Source organism: Anolis carolinensis, chromosome 3 (assembly GCF_035594765.1).
Source record: "Anolis carolinensis isolate JA03-04 chromosome 3, rAnoCar3.1.pri, whole genome shotgun sequence".
NCBI classification, from domain to species: domain Eukaryota; kingdom Metazoa; phylum Chordata; class Lepidosauria; order Squamata; family Dactyloidae; genus Anolis; species Anolis carolinensis.
Genome location: NC_085843.1, coordinates 8363012 through 8384292, shown reverse-complemented (window position 1 = coordinate 8384292; position 21281 = coordinate 8363012). Strand labels below are relative to the sequence as shown.

Below are 21281 nucleotides of genomic sequence, written 5' to 3'. Positions count from 1 at the left end.
CAGGTGGCTTTACATGTCTTGAGGAAAGCATACAATCCACTGTAGTGCAATTCCAACATGGTGATGCTTGGGCTATGCAATTGTATGGCTGAAGCCAATGGTCAATATAGGTGGATTTGTATGGCTGAACTTTTCCCCAAGTACTAAGGATAAGGGAGCACATGAATTTGGACCTGAAGTTGGGACCAAGCCCTCTAAAAGGATCCTTAAGACCTAAATCGGAAATTAACAAGATTTGGAAACACTTAACTCAAAAGTTAAAAAAAAAATCAGCAGTTTCTAAGTTAGAATCTAGTTTCTTATGTGTCTTCAGGCTATTTCTAATGTATGGCAAGATGTGATTTTCTTGGCAAGATTTGTTGCCTTCCTCTAAATGAGTTAAATTCTTTTTTTTAAATCAAGGAGCTGACTGGTAAGGATTGCTAACTGTTCAGAGGCATACATAATTAGGAACAGAGAGAATGGATAATACTGGTTGAACATCTGAACTGGTGCTACAGAGGTACAGTCAAAAGGCCAAACAAGTTATAGGGTTACAACCTGCTGGATGGGGTTACACTCGCCCTGAAGACATAGGTTCACAACTTGAGGGTTCTCTTGGATCTATTGCTGAGCCTGGAACCCCAGATTTTGGCGGTGGCCATGAGGGGCTTTTGCACAATTAAAATTGGTGCACCAATTGCGCCCGTCTGGCACAATGGGTTAAACCCTTGTGCTGACAGGACTGCTGACCAAAAGGTCAGCAGTTCGAATCCAGGAAGATCTGCCCATGCGGGGACATGAGAGATGCCTCCCACAGGAGAGTAAAACATCAAACATCTGGGCGTTCCCTGGGCAACGTCCTTGAGGATGGCCAATTCACACCAGAAGCAACTTGCAGTTCAAGTCGCTCTTGACATGAAGGAAAAAACCCATCTCGTAGATTACGGTTATTTGGGGAGGCGCTGCTCTCAGTCCCACTTCCTTCACAGGTGGGGACAAGGCAGGGCCTTCTCAGTGGTGGCCCCTCGACTATGGCATTCCTTTCCCAGTGAGATCAAATCAGCCCCTTCTCTCCTGACCTTCAGGAAAAAACTATGTGGCTTCGGGACCAAGCTTTTGACAAGTAATTGGAGCAGTGCAGGAAGTCTACGAATCAATGTGATTGACAATAGGACGATCCTGGATTATGTTTTGGATGGCAGGTTTTTAATTTGTTTTAATAATTCAATTTTTTATTTGATAAAAGTGTGCATGGCATCAAATTGCTGCCTGTTGTAATGCCGCCTTGAGTGCCCTCTGGGGTGAGAAAGGCAGGATGTAAACGTGGTAAAATAAATAAAAAGTAATTATTTGGAATTCTTCAAAATCTGAAATTGTCCACGTGTACCTTTCAGGAAATCTGGCTCTCACTTGAATTGGCACTGGTTCTGAGCCAAACAAAGACTGGATATTCAAATCACAAATGGGACCAACATTTTGGAAAACATTTTATTGCAAAAATTGTACAACAAAAAATGCTTGTGGGGTAACAAAACGAGGCACCTGGCATTAGCAGCCATCATCTCAGAAAGAAGCTTTTGCCCTGTTCACCCTCCCACTCTAACCTGAAAAATAGCACCAAACTTCGGTGTGTAGATTGGATTTCTGTTAGCATTCACTTTTATGTGCCGCACCTTAAAATTGAGGCCATGCTCCCAAAGGCAGCAGAGTCCAGGGGATTTAGGCTTTTGCATTCATATTTCACATTTATAAAGGCTATTCCTGAGTCTAGCCCGCCCTTGCTCTTGGTTTAACAACACAGTAAGGGGAATGTTAACTTGGGAGGCAGAAAGTCTTTGGCACCAGCTAACTTTAAGGCAGAAGGACAGCAAAACGAGAGCCCTGAGTCTGCAAGACTTGAACAGGGCTATTGAAAATAAGGTGGAAGTCAAATTGAAAGTTAAAAATACAAAAGTCAGAAGAGAATACAAGTGCTATTTCCAATCCAACTCCATTCTGTTCCATACAGGAAAGGGTTACCCACTGCAATCCCAACAATGGTCAGAATGAACATTTTTCTCTAGAAGGCTGGTTTTGCATTCGTCACTTTTAAAAACAATGGCACCAATTTTGCAAGAGCAGAGAGGCCACAATTTAGAGCTAGGTTGGGCAAGTACAGCTTTCCAAATATTGCTGGACTAACCGTCCCCATCAGCTTCAGGCAGCCTAGTCATTAGCAAGGGATCATAGGACCCTTGTACATTTGCTCTTGAGCCCATAATGTCATCTGGTGATAGCTTTGCCTAGAGCAGCGATTCCTGAACTCTAGTCCATGTATTTGGGACTTCCAACTCCCAGAAGCTTCGGCTGTCTTGGCAAACTGTTGGGAATTCTGAGAGCTGAAATCCAAAGCCTTTGAGGACGAAAGATTGGGAACCACTGCACTTTACTGTTATAGCTTGACTCTTGGTGGTACAAAGTGGATGGGAGGCCTGCCATATTCTTCCATTTCTATGAAGATAGTCATATTTACCCTTCAAGCTCTCTGGCTTCATGGGAAGGGGCTATTGAGGATTGCTCTCCTACTGCAATATGGGTTAGAGCATCTATCAAGTCCCAAATGAATGCCAGATGGACCATTTAGTTGATTTTTGTGAGGTCCTCAGGGTGGGCAAGATACAGGACAGCATGAGTCCCTTTGGGGGGAGAAAAGTGGGGTATAAATAAGTGTAATAATACCACTTCCTGACATGGAGGCTTCCATCTGAGCTGGGCCTCCTAATGCATTATTGGGCTCTTCCTACCCCTGGTTTACACAGAAGTAAGTCCTGCTGACTTCAGCTGGGCTTATTCCTGTGCAAATGCAACCTTAGTGAGAAAATGGCCTGTGAGCACCAGTTTATAAAAAGGCACACAGCATCATTTTTACCGTCTCGATTTCTACAAAACAAACCAACAAATACATCTATCTATACGCAACCCACTCTACCACTACAACTCATCCCGCATTTTGTCTCCTTTGGGCCTGACTAGCCGGCCAATGAAGAGGATCGAATTGGTCTTATTGTCCTTGATGACGAAAACGAACGGGTGGTCAGCGTAGAAGAGCTTGGGGCTCTTCATCTCTTCCCGGGCGTAGATGTCCCCCTCGTAGGGGTTCCCTTCCGTGTCCCACTCCAGAGCCGCCGCATGGAAGACGTTGGAGAGGTAGAGGTCCTTCTTGCCTGAAATCTTGGAGAGGTCTGCCTTGTTTTTGTCAATGGCTTCAGTTAGACCCAAATCGGCCAAGTGTTTCTGCAAAGTGAGACAGACACGTTGCATAGTCAGAAGCTACTAAAAAGTATGTGAATGTGTCACAGAAATATGACCCATGGTTTGAATGAGTTGTATGAAAGATGAATGAATGAGACCTAATAATTTGAAAATGCCATTCTAAAAGGAATGAGGCCTGGAAAACGACTGTAATTAAAAATTGCTGATGAGAACTGTGACAATGATTAACTGTCGAACTTTTGGGAGAAAACAACAAGTTAACATTAATTAGAGACAATGGCTCTTTTAAGTTAAGGAAATGTTTACAAGGTTCTTTGTTAAGAAGGAAGTTAACACAGAGCTGCTTGCGTTTGCTAACACCAATCAAGAAGAGTCAATATCTGCCCGGAAACTGAGATGGAATTAACATGTTCCAGGACAGAAGACATCTGTCAGTAATTAACAACTTTGGGACAACATCAGCAAAATATTGTTATAAGTCAGACTTTATGAGAATCCAAAATGTGTCGCAGACCAGAGGAGTCTGGCCCACCTACCATGTTCTGCTCCATTGGGAAGGAGAGAGATGGTGTAGTTTGGAGAGTGCCAGATCTACAAGGGAAAGCTAAATTCTGGTCCCTTCCTCTTCAAGGGAAGAGGAAGGAGTGTGTTTTGGAGTCCTGTTCTTAGGGATTTTGGAGTTTGGGGGTTGGCAGATTTGCAAGGAAGCAGTCTGGCCTAAGGTGTTCTTCATGGAGGAAGACTAGAGAAATGGTGATGTATACATAAGTATGAAGGGCTGGGCTGTGGCGCAGATGGTTAATAGCAGCAATAGATCACTGCTGAACAGTCATAAGTTCAAAGCCCGCGTTGGATTGAGCACCCAACTGTTTAATAGCCTCGCTAAACAGTTCGAAAACAGCTACAGCTGTGAGTAGAGAGAATCAGGGACCGCTTAAAAACAGGGAGGTTAATTTATTTTACGACACCATAAAACTGCCAGCGAGTTAAGAGCAAGAAGGAAATACAGTAGAGTCTCACTTATCCAACGTTCTGGATTATCCAACGCATTTTTGTAGTCAATGTTTTCAATACATCGTGATATTTTAGTGCTAAATTCGTAAATACAGTAATTACTACATAGTATTACTGCGTATTGAATTACTTTTTCTGTCAAATTTGTTAAACATGATGTTTTGGTGCTTAATTTGTAAAATCATAACCTAATTTGATGTGTAATAGGCTTTTCCTTAATCCCTCCTTATTATCCAACATATTTGCTTATCCAACGTTCTGCCGGCCCGTTTATGTTGGATGAGTGAGACTCTACTGTACTATGATCAAAAAGGACTCTGCGTCATAGTTGATGAAGCAACAGCTCCCCCTGTGGCCAGAATCTAGCATGACCTCCTGAAGCCGGAAGTTGGAAAATGTTGAATTACCTCTATTATCTGTCTGTCTCTGTGTTGTATGTCTCATAATGGCATTGGATGTTTGCCATGTATATGTGCATTGTGACCCACCCTGAGTTTTCTTTGGGGTGAGAAGGGCGGAATATAAACACTGTAAATGAATAAATAAATATATGTGTGAGTGCTGAGTAAAAATATAACCCCCCTTTGTTCGTTTGTTATCCAATGTAACTGTAGGTTTGTGAATCCAATGTAGTTGGATGTGGCGCAGCTGGTTAGTAGCCAGCTGCAATAAATCACTACTGACCAAGAGCTCATGAGTTCGAAGCCAGCCCGCGTCGGATTGAGCGCCTGACCATTAAATAGCCCAATTCGTTGTTGACCTAAGCAACCCAAAAGACAGTTGCATCTGTCAAGTAGGAAATTTAGGTACTACTTATGCAGGGAGGCTAATTTAACTAATTTACAACACCATAAAAATCGTCCAGCAGCGTGTGGAAAGGAATGAGGAAGTAATCCATCAAGGACTCAGTGTCACAGTGTATGATGAAGCAGCAGCAGCCCTCCCTGTGGCCGGAATCAAGCATACCCTTAAGAAGCCTGGAAGCTGGAACATGTTTGCCTCTGTGTCTTCTTCTCTGTCTCTATGTCATGACATGTATGTGTGTGTGAGACCCTACCTATTTGCATCAGACAAAAGGACTTCTCTCTTGGAATCTCTTAAGGTATTCAGTTGATTCTATGATATGTTTCCACTGGAAGTTACCAGTCAGAACCAGAAGAGACCCTAAGGATCATCCAAGTCCAACTGTCTTCTGTCATGCAAGAAAATACAATCAAAGCACTCCTGACAGAAGGCCATCCGGCTTCCATTGAAAAACTTCCGCCCAACTTCCAGGCAGCAGTATATTGCACTGCCAAACAGCTTTAATCATCAAGAAGTTCTTCCTAATGTTTAGGTGGAGTCTTTTTTCTCTGTAGTTTGAATCCATTGCTCCACATCATATTCTCTAGAACTGCAGAAAACAATCTTGTCCTTCTTGATCATTCTTTCAAATGTTTAAACATGACAATCATGTGCCCTTTAAACCTTCCTTCCTCTTTTACAAAGACTCCCAATTCCCCCCTTTGATATGTACTATATTGCCCATGCTATGGGAGAGCGGAGCCATGCCCTCCAATCTTTGGCATCCAAAACTACTATGAGTCCAGACTCAACTCACCTGCAGGTCGTGGCTGACCTCCAGGCTGACCTTGGGCAAGGAGATGGCCACTGCCCGCTGCTTCATCTTGCCCAGCCAGGTTTTCAGTTGTTCCTGGGTCAGCAGCTTCTCCACTCGCTCCAGAGACTCCACATGGTTTGGCATGATGAAGAGCATGCTGGAGAGCTTGTGGGCCAGCGGCATCTCCACTATCTGCAAATTCTCCGCCTCGTCAGCAAAGTAATTGTATAGTCCTTTTGGAAACAAAACACAAAGATAGGTTGCACAATTCTTTGGAACAAAAAGAAGATGCTGGGAGAAAACTCCCAGCCTGTCCCACATCAGGAGCCCACCACACATGCCGGGTTGCAACTCAGAAATATAAGAAGCTCTTCTGTAAAAATAACTGATGCCGACTACGATTTCCCTTGCATTCAGGCTCACTTACCTGTGCGATGCATCATAGGAACGCCAACTGTGTAGGACCGAGTCACCATAAAGCCACGGTTGTCTACCATTTTGTGGTGGAATTTCTCATCCCAGTGAGCTACAAAAAAAAAAACAAAAAAACAGAAAGAGTAGACACTGATTATCCTTGAGATGATTCCTCGAGCTAACAAAAATTATGTTTCTACTTGAGAGTCCAGCTGAGCCTGCTTCTCATTTAGCAGCGGCTGGATGATAATGAGATTTATTTATACCAGTGGTTCTCAACCTGTGGGTCCCCAGGTATTTTGGCCTACAACTCCCAGAAATTCCAGCCAGTTTACCAGCTGTTAGGATTTTTGGGAATTGAAGGCCAACATGTCTGGGGACCTACAGGTTGAGAACCACCAGGCTGGATGTCCATCTCCTGGGAGTGCTTGGATTAGATCTTCCTGCCTTGCAGAACAGGGTACGACTGGAAGCCCTTGTGGTCTCTTCCAACTCTATGACTCTAGAATGCATTTCAGATTGAAATCCATGGCCAAAGCTTCCCCCACCCAACAATACCAACTTCCACTTACGCTTGAAGAACATGGCGTTGACAATCAGGGCCCCGTCGGTCTTCTCCACGTCTTTGGTGACCTCTGGCAACTTGCCATCGGTGGTCTGGGCGGCCCACTCATTGATGGACTTGAGGGCACTCCGCTTGTCCCGGAAGTTGATCTTGGAGTGGTCGCAGTTGTAATGCTTCTTGCTGCTCTTGACGAAGTCGTCGGCGAAGCTGATGGAGCTGGGGCCGTAGAGGCGGCTGCCCATCTTCCATGTGACGTTGCGTGCCTCTGAGTCGCTCACATCGCTCAGGAGCTCTGCCAGGCCGCTGTGGAGGTAGTCGTCGTTGAGTTTGTCGGCACTGAGCAGGGCCTTGGCCTGGGAGGCGGTGGTGGCCTTGCCTCCAAGGGACACCAGCCCCAGGGAAGAGGCCACCACCACTGGAGAGACCAGGATGTTCTCCATGTTCTTGTCCTTGGCCATGACATGGTAGAGGTTGAAAGCCAGGGCAGCACTACGGTCTGCCAAGGTGGTGGCCTTCTCGCTCAGCTTCTTCTCTGCTGCAGCAGCTTTCTTCTCGCTCGGCTTCTTCTCTCCTGCAGCGGCTTTCTTCTCACTTGACTTCTTAGCATCTGGAGGGACGGCAGCGACGAGAGCAGCAAGCGCTAGGAGTTTGATCAGCCACATGGCTTCCATTGGATATAGCACCAATCTGGATCTGCAAGGAAGCACAAAGGCTGGTCAGAGTGTGAACTAGAATGTTTATATGAATGCTTGTGAAGAAAATAAGAGACAGGCCTCAAGAAGATGGAGTTCATGCAATGCATTAATAAGGGAGGACTTGGAAGCTGAGACGAGGAAATCAGAAAAATGTGTATGTGGTAAAACACATCCTTAAATAACAGGTTGTTCCCTGAGCTATCTAGCTTGGAAACAAATTACGAGGTTATGGAACAACATGTTCGGAAAAACATGTTCATCTATCCTGGAGATCACAACAGGCTATAAGAAGATGGGGATTGCCTGCATTCGGTGCATCTCCTGAACCACAGCAATGGAATGTCCTGTTGGTGTATTTTGGTGTAAGGGTGAAATGATGAATCAAGTGTTTTACTGTTGGAGGTTTGCAACGGTGTATTCCGAACACAGGCTGGAGAGCAAGCCAGCTGTAACCAGCTGCAATGAATCACTCTGACCAGGAGGTCATGAGTTCGAGGCCCGCTCGGAGCCTATGTTTGTCTTATCTTTGTTCTATGTTAAAGGCATTGAATGTTTGCCTCTATGTGTAATGTGATCCGCCCTGAGTCCCCTTCAGGGGGAGAAGGGCGGAATATAAATGCTGGAAATAAACATGTTTTCCAGCAGCACAAGTGTTAACGGCAGGCCAGTTTGAGTGATAGCCTGCCAAGCTAATAGGTCATGACTTCCGGTCTCAGAGGACATTCGTCATTCTGCTGTGGAATGTGCAGTTATCTGCAGTGAGAGCTTTGTGCAGAGGGAGGACGTGGTTTGCTTTGCTTAGGAAGCATGTGTCCAATGAGCGATGGGCTTTGTAGTTGTACATATTTGTAAATAATAAAGTCTTAGAACCGCTGCGTACAGCTGATTTAAGACTGTGGTGTCATTTGTTGGTGCTGATCCCGACAGATGGAGCATGGATTGGTGAGAGGCCTGGTTCACCAATAAATCAGGGTGGTGTGGAGCTGATTTAACACCCTAACACGTCCAACCTTCTTCAAAAGACTGATCACCTTTCGAGTGCATGTAAAAGCTCTTGATACCAAAACTGAATGTAATTGTGAAGCTTCAATCAATGTTACATGAATGGTGATTAAAAACCAAATCTGGTCTCCCTGTTTCTCTTTGCTTATATCATGGGCCGGGCTGTAGCACAGCTGGTAAAGTACCAGCAGTAATTAAATCTACCAACCGAAAGGTGGCTTCAAAGCCAGGTCGGGGTGAGAGCTCTACCACAAGCCCACCTCACTGTTTACCTAAGAAGTCAAAAACAGCTTATAAGCTGTAAGTAGAGAAATTAAGTACCACAAATTGCAAATTGCAGGGGAGGTATTTTATGACACCATAAACAACAAGACCAAAATGCGGTGACCAAGAGGAAGGTGGAAGGAGGAAGTCCTGATGGCTCTTTGTCACATGAATGAAGCAACATCAACCCTCTGTGACTGAATCTGAGTGCAAGCTCAACCTCCAAGGCACCAAAAAAACTGGACTTCAAGACTATATACCTCCTTCTGTCTATCTTGTTCCGTCCTGTCTCCAAACGGCATTGAATGTTTGCCGTGTATGTGTATTGTGGTCCGCCCTGAATCCCCTTGGGGAGATAGGGCAGAATATAAATGTGTTGTTGTTGTTGTTGTTGTTATTATTATTATTATTATTATTATTATTATTATTATTATTATTATTATTATTATTGGGTACCTTTGATACTGCTCTGGACAAAAACAACATCAGGTTCATAACTTAGCTTTGCCAACCACTAGTGCAGACACAGAGCAGTCTCGACAGCAGTGAGCAGACAGAGTGGATTACAAATCCTAGCATTCCTCACCACTTGCTATCTAGGCCAAGGATTATGGGATTTACAATCCAACATTTGGAGAACCATACTTTCCTCATGCTTTCAGACTTGAGATAGCAAACAAGCAGTCTCCAACCTATTGCTTAATTGTATCTCCCATCCGTCCTGACCAGTTGACTGGGAATAATAGAAGTTGTAGTTGTGGCCCACTCTTATGAAGCAATGTAAAGATAACACTGGCCAACATACATTTTGGTGCCTCAGATGTTAAACCTGTTTTTTAGGCAAATTTGACTTCTTGTTTCAAAAAAATTGTGAGTTTTTCTGAGCTCTGGTTTCGAGATACTGAACATATGCCATCTATCAGTTGCCATCTGTTCACCGATAGAAAATCATAACAACGATATCTAAGGAACTAGAGCTAATGTGGTCTATCCAATGCAATATTCTGAACATGTTCCCCCAAATAACCCTAGTGACAGGCCTAAAAACCAAGATGTCAATTCTTTTTTTGTTGCACTGTGTAATTTATGGGTATTTATTAGTGCAAGAAGTGACTGCTCTCCCTCTACGTACCACTAGGGGGAACTCTTGGGATTCGCAAGAATGTCTGAATATAGGGTTGCTGTGAGTTTTCCGGGCTTTATGGCCAGGTTCCAGAAGCATTCTCTCCTGATGTTTCGCCCACATCTATGGCAGACACCCTCAGAGGTTGTGAGGTCTGTTGGAAATTAGGCAAGTGGGGTTTATATATCTGTGGAATAATGTCCAGGGTGGGAGAAAGAACTCTTGTCTGCTTGAGGCAAGTGTGAATGTTGCAATTGGCAACCTTGAATAGCCTTGCAGCTGGGGGTGATCCTTTGTTGGGAGGTGTTAGCTGGCTCTGATTGTTTCTTGCCTGGAATTCCGCTGAATATAGTTCAGGTTACTAAAGGCACCGGATTCTGTCTTATCTGGGAAACTAAGCAGAGCCATATCCTGGTTAGTACTTCGATGGGAGACTACCAACATGTATCGGGTACTACAGGCAGCAATTCATAAGAAGGAACTGCCAAAACAAGTTCTTGACTACTTGAAGGCATACGTACATATACAAGCAAATCACAATATCTCCTCTGCCTTGCAAAGACACAACTGGTTAAAATATTGACTTGGACCATCCAAAATGATAGTAATTTTGAAAGAAAAAGTTTGCATAGATATATTAACTGAGCTTAATTCTGATGCTGAGCTGCTCAGTGCTTCTCACCCAGTCCTGTGTGCATTTTTCCCCTCTGATGCATCCCAATTCACTGCCAATTGCTCCACGGCTGGCATTTCCTTTGTTCCCTTGCATGGAGCAAAGGATGGGAAGTAATGCTGCCACGTCAGCAGGCCTGGCTATGGGCGAGCCCACTCTGCAATTGAAAGCCTCCAAAAACCCTGTGTTGCCTTCAGCTTGGGGTTAAATTACAGCTTTGCTTGACACACCAATACTTAGGAAGCCTCCTTGGCAAGAATAGATGAAAAGCCGGGTGGCGTTTAAATCAAGGAAAGTCTCATTTCCAAGGATATGATTTCCTACAAAATTGGTCTAGGGATTGCATTGCTCTCCGGATGCGGTTGGACTGCAACTCCCATCATCCACAGATAGTTTAAGCCAATGGTGAGGGATACTGGGAGTTACAGTTCAACATCTAGAGTGGGATTTGTAGCTCAGCACTCATTGGCAGAGAAGGCTGAAGACCTTGTAAAACTACTACTCCCAGGATTCCACAGCATCAGGCCATAGCAGCTAAATGAGTGTGAAACTGCATTAATTCTGCAGTGTAGACGCACTCAGACATAAAACTTGACATATTTAATTTTGCATTTTATATAATTTAATCCGTTTGTAATTTCTGTATATTTTTATTGATTGTAAGGCTCCTTGAGTCCTATTTTTTTAAAGTGAGATATAAATTCAATAATAATAATAATAATAATCTAAGAGAGAATATACATCTTCCCTCCAACCATAGCTAAAGAGATATGAAAATAATGAGTGTAATTCTCCAATTGGGAGTCAAAAATCCCCCATTATATATTATTATTATTGTGTTGTCAAAGACTTTCATGGCCGGAATCACTGGGCTGCTGTGAGTTTTCCGGGCTATCTAGCCATGTGCCAGAAGCATTCTCTCCTGACGTTTCGCCCACATCTATGACAGGCATCCTCGGAGGTTGTGAGATCTGTTAGAAACTAGGCAAGTGGGGTTTATAATAATGTCCAAGGCGGGAGAAAGAACTCTTGTCTGTTGGAGGCAAGTGTTGATGTTGAAATTGGCCACTTTGATTAGCACTGAATAGCCTTGCAGCTTCAAAGCCTAGCTGCTTCCTACTAGGGGGAATGCTTTGTTGGGAAGTGTTTCCTGTCTGGAGATCTCCTGTATTCTGAGTGTTATTCTTCATTTACCACTCTAACAATAGCCATGTCAGACTATACAGAGAAGTCATTGAAATCCACAAGTACCATATGGACAATGTCAACAAAAAGGAGGAAACCATGAAAAGGAACAAAATCTGGCTACCAGTATTAAAAAAAACCCTTCAAAATCAGGACAGTAAATAAAGAACAACACTCAGAAAACAGGGGAATTCCAGACATTAAACAATCAGGGCCAGCTAACACTTCCCAACAAAGGATTCGTCCAGATAGGAAACAGCCAGGTTTTGAAGGTGCAAGGCCTTTCAGTGCTAATCAAGCTGGCCAATTGCAACATTCACAGTTGCCTCAAACAGACAAGAGTTCTTTCTCCCAGTCTGAACATCATTCCACAGATATATAAACCCCACTTGCCTAGTTCCCAACAGATCTCACAACCTCTGAAGATTCCTGACATAGATGTGGGTGAAACATCAAGAGAGAATGCTTCTGGAATTTGGCCAGACAGCCAGGAAAATTCACAGCAACCCATTATTATTATTATTATTATTATTATTATTATTATTATTATTATTAAGGATTGGATAGGAAGTTGCTACTTTTGCAAATATTTTAAGTTTGCACATATAGACATCCTGCAAGCTCAAAAGGAACACAATAGGACAGAGCTGCCTTGAGTCCCTATAGAAGGATCAAAACAACACAAATCAATTAAATATATAGGATTTCAAACTTGTAGTACAGTTAGTTTCTTTTTGGATATGTTGTATAATTGCTGGATTTTTCTTTTTTTTTCTAAAGATACCTGGAAACTTTTTCTTAGTGTGTTCAACGTTTCCCTTTTTCATTCTGAAATAAAAACAAGATAAATCAGGTAGTTCCTTCCCTTAAGGATCCAGATCAATGCAACAGGAATGTTTAAACAGTTTACAATGGCATGGAAGGGGAGTTACTGCATGTTTGAATGGGCTTAGAAGTCATGGTTGGTCATTTTGCATGGCTCTTTCTATTGCCATATGAATTTCTTCTTATTTAAACTTATAAAAAAATTCTAATCCGATGATGCTTTTATAAATGGAAAATATGGGAGTGCCTATCCTGCAATTTTCAACAATTAAACCCATTCTGTATGTAGAAAAGCAGCATAAAAATATCCCTTTTCTTTGACCATTGCCTTGCAAATGCCACGTCAGCAAAGGCTGGACAAAAGGTGCCTATAAAATCGAAATAACTGGCTCCAAAATGGTCAAAATGCACATCAAATACGGGTTGCAAAGTATATTTAATGCAAGAGGCTCCAACTGTTGAATTTACTGTATATACTCGAGTATAAGCCTAGTTTTTCAGCTTTTTTTAAGACTGAAAAAGCCCCCCTCGGCTTATACTCGGGTGAGGGTCCTGGTTGGCTTATATTTGGGTCAGGTTATACTCGAGAATATATGGTACATTTATTCTTTTTCTCTATTATTATTAGTATTATTACAGTTATTATTTTTCTCTATTATTGTTGCTACTATTACATTTTACTCTATTTTATTATTATTATTAATACATTTATTATTTCACTCTGATCTTATTTTTATTATTGCATTTATTATTTTACTCTATTTATTATTACTTGTATTATTTTCCTGTATTTATTATTATTATTTCATGTATTATTTTACTCTATTATTATTAAAAGGATACATAAGCACATTTACACTGAAGAAGATGAGAATAAGGATTTGATCAGAGTTGGACAATCTTATCTTAAATTTGAGCTTTATGTAAAATTATTATTATTATTATTTCATGTATTATTTTACCCTATTATTATTAAAAGGATACATAAGTACATTTACATTGAAGAAGATGAAAGTAATGATTTGATCAGAGTTGGACAGTCTTACCTTAAATTTGAGCTTTATGTAAGTATTCAAAAACATTTAACCTTCTGATGCCTCAATTAATGTAATTTTATTGGTATCTATTTTTATTTCTGAAATTTACCACCCTCGGCTTATACTGGAGTCAATGTTTTCCCAGTTTTTTTGTGGTAAAATTAGGTGCCTCGGCTTATATTTGGGTTGGCTTATACTCGAGTATATATGGTAGCTTTTTAATTTTTGCAATTTTGTCAGTTTTGATAAATGCATGGAGAGAAGGGATAGACAGAGGTTGCAGGAAACGATATACAGAATAAACCCTGATTTTAGCTTCGTAATCACAACTCCTTGCGTCTCTGTATGGCCATGTTCAAGAAGCATTCTCTCCTGACGTTTCACCCACATCTATGGCAGGCATCCTCACAGGTTGTGAGGTCTGTTGGAAACGAGGCAAGTGGGGTTTATATATCTGTGGAATAATGTCCAGGGTGAGCGAAATAACTCTTGCCTGTTTGAAGCAAGTGTGAATGTTGCAATTAGCCAGCTTGATTAACATTGAATAGCTTCAAAGCCTGGGCGAATCCTTTGTTGGGAGGTGTTAGCTGGCCCCGATTTTTTCCTGTCTGCAAGGCTATTCAATGCCAATCAAGGTGGCAAATTGCAACATTCATTCAAACTTGCTTCCAACAGACAAGAGTTCTTTCTCCCACCCTGCATTTTCCATAAATATATAAACCCCACTTGCCTAGTTTCCAAATGACCTCACAAGCTCTGTGCATGCCTGCCATAGATGTGGGTGAAACATCAGGAGAGAATGCTTCTGGAACATGGCTATACAACCCAGAAAACACACAGCATCCCAGTGATTCCAGCCATGAAAGCCTTTGACAACACATCAACAATTCCTTGTATATTTCCTATTGTTTCTGAGCCTCTGGTAACGCCCTGATGAGTTTTCCCTCATTTGTTTGTTTCTTTTTCCCTTGCTAAAGGAATGAGAACTTGCATTCCTTTTTCGAGATAACAGTTTGTATATTCTTTTCTGGAATTTGGAGTTGAATAAATATACAGTATATAAACACAGTATTTCTTTGGCTATCACAGCTTGATACACCCAAAGCATGGGGAATAATAATAATAATAATATAACAATAAAATAACAATATAATATTATTATTTCCCATATTTTGGAATATTGGAAGAATTACTATTATTATTATTATTACTAGTAGTATCCCACTTTTCTCTCTTAAATGAAACTCAAAGCAGTTCACAAAATAATTATTGTATTTATATCCCACTTTTCTCTCTTAAATGAGTCTCAAAGCAACTCAGATTATTATTATATTCCAGTTTTTTCTTAAATGGGACTAACAATATATATTATTATAATATCTTATTTTCTTCTCTTAACCAAGACTCAAAGCAGCTCTCAAAATATATTTATTTCCCACTTTTCTCTCTTAAATGAGACCTAAAGGAACTCACACATCATTTTTATTATATTCCACATTTTTCTCTTAAATGAGACTCAAACCAGATTATTATTATTACAGTAGAGTCTCACTTATCCAACACTCACTTATCCAACGTTCTGGATTATCCAACATATTTTTGTAGTCAATGTTTTCAATACATCATGATATTTTGGTGCTAAATTTGTAAATACAGTAATTACTACATAGCATTACTGCGTATTGAACTACTTTTTCTGTCAAATTTGTTGTATAACATGTTTTGGTGCTCAATTTGTAAAATCATAACCTAATTTGATGTTTAATAGGCTTTTCCTTAATGCCTTATCCAACGTATTCGCTTATCCAACGTTCTGCCAGTCCATTTATGTTGGATAAGTGAGACTCTACTGTGTATTCTATTTTCCTCTCTTAATCAAGGCTCAAAGCAGCCCACAAAATACTGTTATATTTATTTAATCCTACTTTTCAAAATGAGACTCACAGCAACTCACACATTATGATTTTATCCTATTTTCCTTTCTTATTTGAGACTGAAAACAAACGGCTCACAACACTAAAAACAATACACACCACTGGTTTAAAAGCTACAACATGCAAACATTTATAATAGAATTAAACTATATATTTTTTCAGTAACAGAGGAAGCAGCTACGATGGTACAAAGCTGCATTTTAGCAAAGTGGCAGCATTTAATATTTAACGAGCTTCATATAAGAAATAATATGAAATAAATAGTAATAATAATAAACCCTTTACTCTGAGATCTTGCTTTCTCCAAGCTTTTTATTCCGGGAGTTTTAGAGTCCCATGGTGAAAAAGGAAGGCCAGAAATAGCCACCGGGCATTAAGTCATAGAACAGGCTTGGAAAAAGTAATTTGCAGCAGACAGAGAGGAATTTCTCATGTTGGAACTGGCTTTAACCCTCTTATGATTGAAGGGAGCCTTTCAGAAAGTTATTCCTTACGCTGCAGACGTTGGAAAGCGATTTTAAGCTCTGCTTAACAAACATAAAACCTCCCAAAAGTTTATACTGTGAGCTAGAAAGGAAGTTTGCAAAACAAGACTCATTCTACTCCATGGAGCATCTGATGAATTAGATTAAGGGTCCATCCACACTGGAGAATTAATGCAGTTTAATCACCATGGCTCATTCTGTGCAATTATGGGATTTGTAGTTTGGTGAGCCACCAGCACTCTTTGGTAGAGAATATTACAGTATCGAGACATGGTAGTTAAAGTGGTATCAAACTGCATTAATTCTACAGTGTAGATGCACTTAGGAGTCTACGAAAGCAAATGTCTTTCTCTCAGTATCCCTTTATATAATGGCTACCAAACGGCTTTAATTCTATAGTGTAGATGCACTTAGGAGTCTACGAAAGCAAATGTCTTTCTCTCAGTAACCCTTTATATAGTCGCTACCAAACTGCATTAATTCTACAGTGTAGATGCACTTAGGAGTCTACGAAAGCAAATGTCTTTATCTCAGTATCCCTTTATATAGTGGCTACCAAACTGCATTAATTCCACAGTGTAGATGCACTTAGGAGTCTACGAAAGCAAATGTCTTTATCTCAGTATCCCTTTATATAGTGGCTACCAAACTGCATTAATTCCACAGTGTAGATGCACTTAGGAGTCTACGAAAGCAAATGTCTTTATCTCAGTATCCCTTTATATAGTGGCTACCAAACTGCATTAATTCCACAGCGCAGATGCACTTAGGAGTCTACGAAAGCAAATGTCTTTCTCTCAGTAACCCTTTATATAGTGGCTACCAAACTGCATTAATTCTACAGTGTAGATGCACTTAGGAGTCTACGAAAGCAAATGTCTTTATCTCAGTATCCCTTTATATAATGGCTACCAAACGGCTTTAATTCTATAGTGTAGATGCACTTAGGAGTCTACGAAAGCAAATGTCTTTCTCTCAGTAACCCTTTATATAGTGGCTACCAAACTGCATTAATTCTACAGTGTAGATGCACTTAGGGAGTCTACGAAAGCAAATGTCTTTCTCTCAGTATCCCTTTATATAGTGATCCAGCTTTTGCTTTGAATATAATCTGTATCACTTAAATAATATAACTCACACTTCTGGAAAACGGTACTTTGGGATTTGCTTCCAAAGAAGCCTGAAGCTCTTTGGGTCCCTTCCAAGAGGAAGAAAGCCGAATCTTTGCATAAAAGCAGCCAGGAGGTGTGCTTTTCAGGAGCTGAGATGCAGTCAAACTTCAGGAAAAGTTTCCTTTTGGACTAGAATTTTTCAAAGGGATGCCTTAAGAGTGGAGTCCACGATGGGGTCAGACTAGATGGCCTTTTAGGTTCCCCTTTCCAACTCTGTAATTCTAAAGGAGAACTCTGTAGAGTCCAAGAAAGGAAAAATATCTAAAGCAGGCATGGGCCAACTTGGGCCCTCCAGGTGTTTTGGACTTCAACTCCCACAATTCCTAACAGCCGGTAGGCTGTTAGGAATTGTGGGAGTTGAAGTCCAAAACACCTGGAGGGCCCAAGTTTGCCCATGCCTGCTTTATAGGCTGCTTCCAAGGATTGGTGAGAAAAGAATGGAAACAACTCAATTCCTCATTCCTGCTTTTTCCGAAATGCAAAGAGAGAGACCAAGCAACCATACCTCTTTCTCCAGCGATTGTCCCATGCTTTCTGAAGCAAGCCCTGCCCAAAAAGGACCCGGCTTAATCTCGTTGGGGAAATTGATGCTGGCTAAGAATAGCCTGGGAAGTTGGCCAAGGAAAGAGGAGATGGAGGCCGCCTCAAACTCCAGAAAACTTTATATCCCGGCCCCTTCCAGGAGAGCCTTGAGGTCCCTCTTCTGCTCATTGCAGGATGAAAATCCCATCTAAACACTAGGAAGATTGCACTATTTTTATTCCTCGGTTATCAATGTCATTTCCTAATTGGTTCTGACCTAAAAGCATGGGGAAAAGTTTATTAAACTGCAAAAACTTTGTTTCTGCACATTGCCACTATGGCACATTTTGCTTTTAGTTTTTCAACCAATTCAATGAAGTTTGTGCCATAAAAACAAAGTTTCTGAAGTATTTTATTCCTAGGTTATCGATGTCATTTCCTAATTGGTTCCGACCTAAAAGCATGGGAAAAAATTTATTAAACTGCAAAAAAATTGTTTCTGCAGGGCATCCTGTACATTGCCACTATGGCACATTTTGCTTTAGTTTTTCAACCAATTCAATGAAGTTTGTGCCATAAAAACAAACTTTTTGAAGTATTTTATTCCTAGGTTATCAATGTCATTAACTAATTGATTCCAACCTGAAAGCATGGCGAAAAGTTTATTAAACTGCAAAAACTTTGTTTCTGCACATTGACACTATGGCACATTTTGCTTTAGTTTTTCAACCAATTCAATGAAGTTTGTGCCATAAAAACAAAGTTTTTGGAGTATTTTATTCCTAGGTTATCAATGTCATTTCCTAATTGGTCCTGTCGTAAAAGCATGGTGAAAAGTTGACTAAACTGCAAAAACGTTGTTTCTGCAGGACATCCTGCCACTATGCCACATTTTGCTTTACTTTTTCAATGAGTCTCAACCAATGCAACAAAGTTTGTGCCATAAAAACAAAGTTTCTGGAGTATAACAACTCCTTTTAAAGATAGGATATAACACTTTCAAACCAGGAACAGTTTCAAATTTCGTTACATAGTGTATCAAAGCTATTCCATGGTCAAATAAACCTCTTTGGCGTTGCCTTCTCTGATGGCCATCTGTCGGGAGGGATTAGATGGTGTCTTCTTACGAGATGGATGGCCTTTGGGGTCTATTCCTTTTCACATCTCTATGAATTGCCCACACAACATAGGTTGAGGATGCTTGAGTTTGAAGGGACCCCCAAGGGTCATCTAGTCCAACCACATGCGCAGGAAGACACCATCAAAGCACTCCTGGAAGATGGCCATCCAGTTTCTGCTCTAGTTTTTCAATGAGTCTCAGCCAGTATTCCACAGTCGAATATACTTCTTTGAAGTCTGGTGGAGTCTCCTTCTCTAATGGCCATCTGTCGGGAAAGATTAGATGGTGTCTTCTTGCGAAATGGATGGCCTTTGGGGTCTATTCCTTTTTGCATCTCTATGAATTGCCCACACTTAGGTAAATGCCATTGAATATATGGGTCGAGGATGCTTGAGTTTGAAGGGACCCCCAAAGGCCATCTAGCTCAACCACATATGCAGGAAAACACAATCAAAACACTCCTGGAAGATGGCCATCCCGCCTCTGCTCTAGTTTTTCAATGAGTCTCAGCCAATATTCCATAGTCGAAGATACTTCTTTGGAGTCTGGTGGAGTTTCCTTCTCTGGAGAGGTTTCTAAGCAGAAGCTGATGGCCATCTGTCGGGAGGGATTAGATGGTGTCTTCTTGCGAGATGGATGGCCTTTGGCGTCTACTCCATTTAAGATCTTTATGAATTTCCCATATTTAGGTAAATGCTATTGAATACATGGATCGAGGATGATTGAGTTGGAAGGGATCCCTAAAGGCCACATGAGCAAAAAAACACCATCAAAGCACTCTGGGCAGATGTCTATCCAGCCTCTGCTTCGAAGTAGAGAAGGAAGGGGGCTCAACTGAACTCCCAAGCAATAGAATAATACTCTATAGAGTTGGAAGGGACCCCCAAAGGCCATCTAGTCCAACCACATGAGCAGGAAAACACCATCAAAGCACTCCTGGCAGATGGCCACCCATCCTGTGCTTCAAAGCAGAGAAGGAAGGAGGCTCCATTGGACTCCCAAGCAGTAGCACAATACTTTAGAGTTATAAGGGTCCCTCAAAGGCCATCTAGTCCAACTACATGAGCAGGAAGACACCATCAAAGCACTCCTGGCAGATGGCCACCCATCCTGTGCTTCAAAGCAGAGAAGGAAGGAGGCTCCATTAGACTCCCAAGCAATGGCACAATACTTTAGAGTTATAAGGGCCCCCCAAAGGCCATCTAGTCCAACCACATGAGCAGGAAGACACCATCAAAGCATTCCTGGCAGATGGCCATACTCTAAAGGATCCCTAAAGGCCATCCAGTCCACCCCTCTTCCCCAACTTCACTCCACTTAAGACAATACAAATAATTCCTGTTGATGCAACCATGGATTGCATTAGCTTTGTTACCTGCTGCATCACACTACTGCCTTTTAACCACAAAGGACCCCAAAAAGAAGAGGATTGGGAATATTTGTCACTCATCTGCATCCCTTAAAGGGCCACTACTCTAAATCTCCCAACAATAATGTCCTCTGGGGACTTTCCTTTGGAAGATGGGAAACTACAGTGAAGAAGGGAATTTGTTTACGTTATTATTATTATTATGCTTATTGTAATAAGTACCAAACAAAAGTAACTTCTGAAAGTTGTTGTCCTCCCTAATACATAAAATATTAATTAATATATAAATAAACATATAAACTAACTTTCCTAAGGTCCATATTTTAAATCTGGTAGACTTACTCCCGAAGCCCATTTGTTTCTCTAATTCGGATTTAACGCGCATCAGTACCGCAGCGTCCACACGACACTCCTTTGCATTCTTTATTTGTCCCCCAGATTGCTTCCAAAACCACCCCCAATATCCTTAAACTTGAAAGGCCTCACCTTCAAGGAGATTCCTGCAGCAAAACAAAAAGAGGAATGCAAAGAATGCAAAACCAGACCAAAAAAATAATAAAGCTGCAAAAGGGGTTTCACTCCGGATCAACGCCTTGCTCTGTCTGCAAAGCGGCTGCAGAAGTGGGGGCTATATAAGCCCTCCGGGGAAACTTCTAGAAAGTCTGGAGGAGGAGGAAAAAGAAGAGGAGGGTGGGAAAAATGTTTTCCAAAGGCGCCTTTAAATTGGAGCAAAAGCAAAGCCAAAGAGGCAAAGGCAAAGGCAGGCTGCAGGAGCCGCCGCCTTGGCTTTGGGCGCCGCTGGGTCCTAGCGCCCCCTCTTTAGCAGTAATTCTCAATTTCCAGCCTTTTGTCTTCACTCTCTTTGCATTTGATCCACTAGGAAAAGAATAGTTATGTTCCCAGCAACCTTTTCTCATCAGATAACCGCAAAATTGGGGGTGAAATGTTTTAATTATTACTGAAAATGGAATTAGAGGAAGAACAAATAATGAAGAATGTACGGTTTAATGGGTGCAAAGAATAATAATAATAATAATAATAATAATAA

General features: G+C 41.3%; 1 protein-coding gene across 4 annotated transcripts; it reads right to left on the bottom strand.

Annotated features, from left to right (window-relative positions):
- Positions 1–1456: 1456 nt before the first annotated feature.
- Positions 1457–20967, bottom strand: serpinh1 (serpin family H member 1). Of its 4 annotated transcripts, none has more exons than XM_008117767.3 (6): positions 20720–20967; positions 12554–12597; positions 6835–7520; positions 6276–6374; positions 5849–6081; positions 1457–3255 (listed from the first exon to the last, which is right to left on the bottom strand). In XM_008117767.3, the coding sequence occupies exons 3-6, from the start codon at positions 7496–7498 to the stop codon at positions 2953–2955; spliced, it is 1299 nt and encodes a 432-aa protein (XP_008115974.1). In that variant the 5' UTR covers positions 7499–7520; positions 12554–12597; positions 20720–20967; the 3' UTR covers positions 1457–2952. The 4 variants fall into 4 exon arrangements, with proteins under 4 accessions (XP_008115974.1, XP_062830549.1, XP_008115975.1 ...); XM_062974479.1 differs by lacking the exon at positions 20720–20967 and adding an exon at positions 17728–17774; XM_008117768.3 differs by lacking the exon at positions 12554–12597 and having other exon boundaries at positions 20720–20966.
- Between the last annotated feature and the right edge of the window lie 314 nt (positions 20968–21281).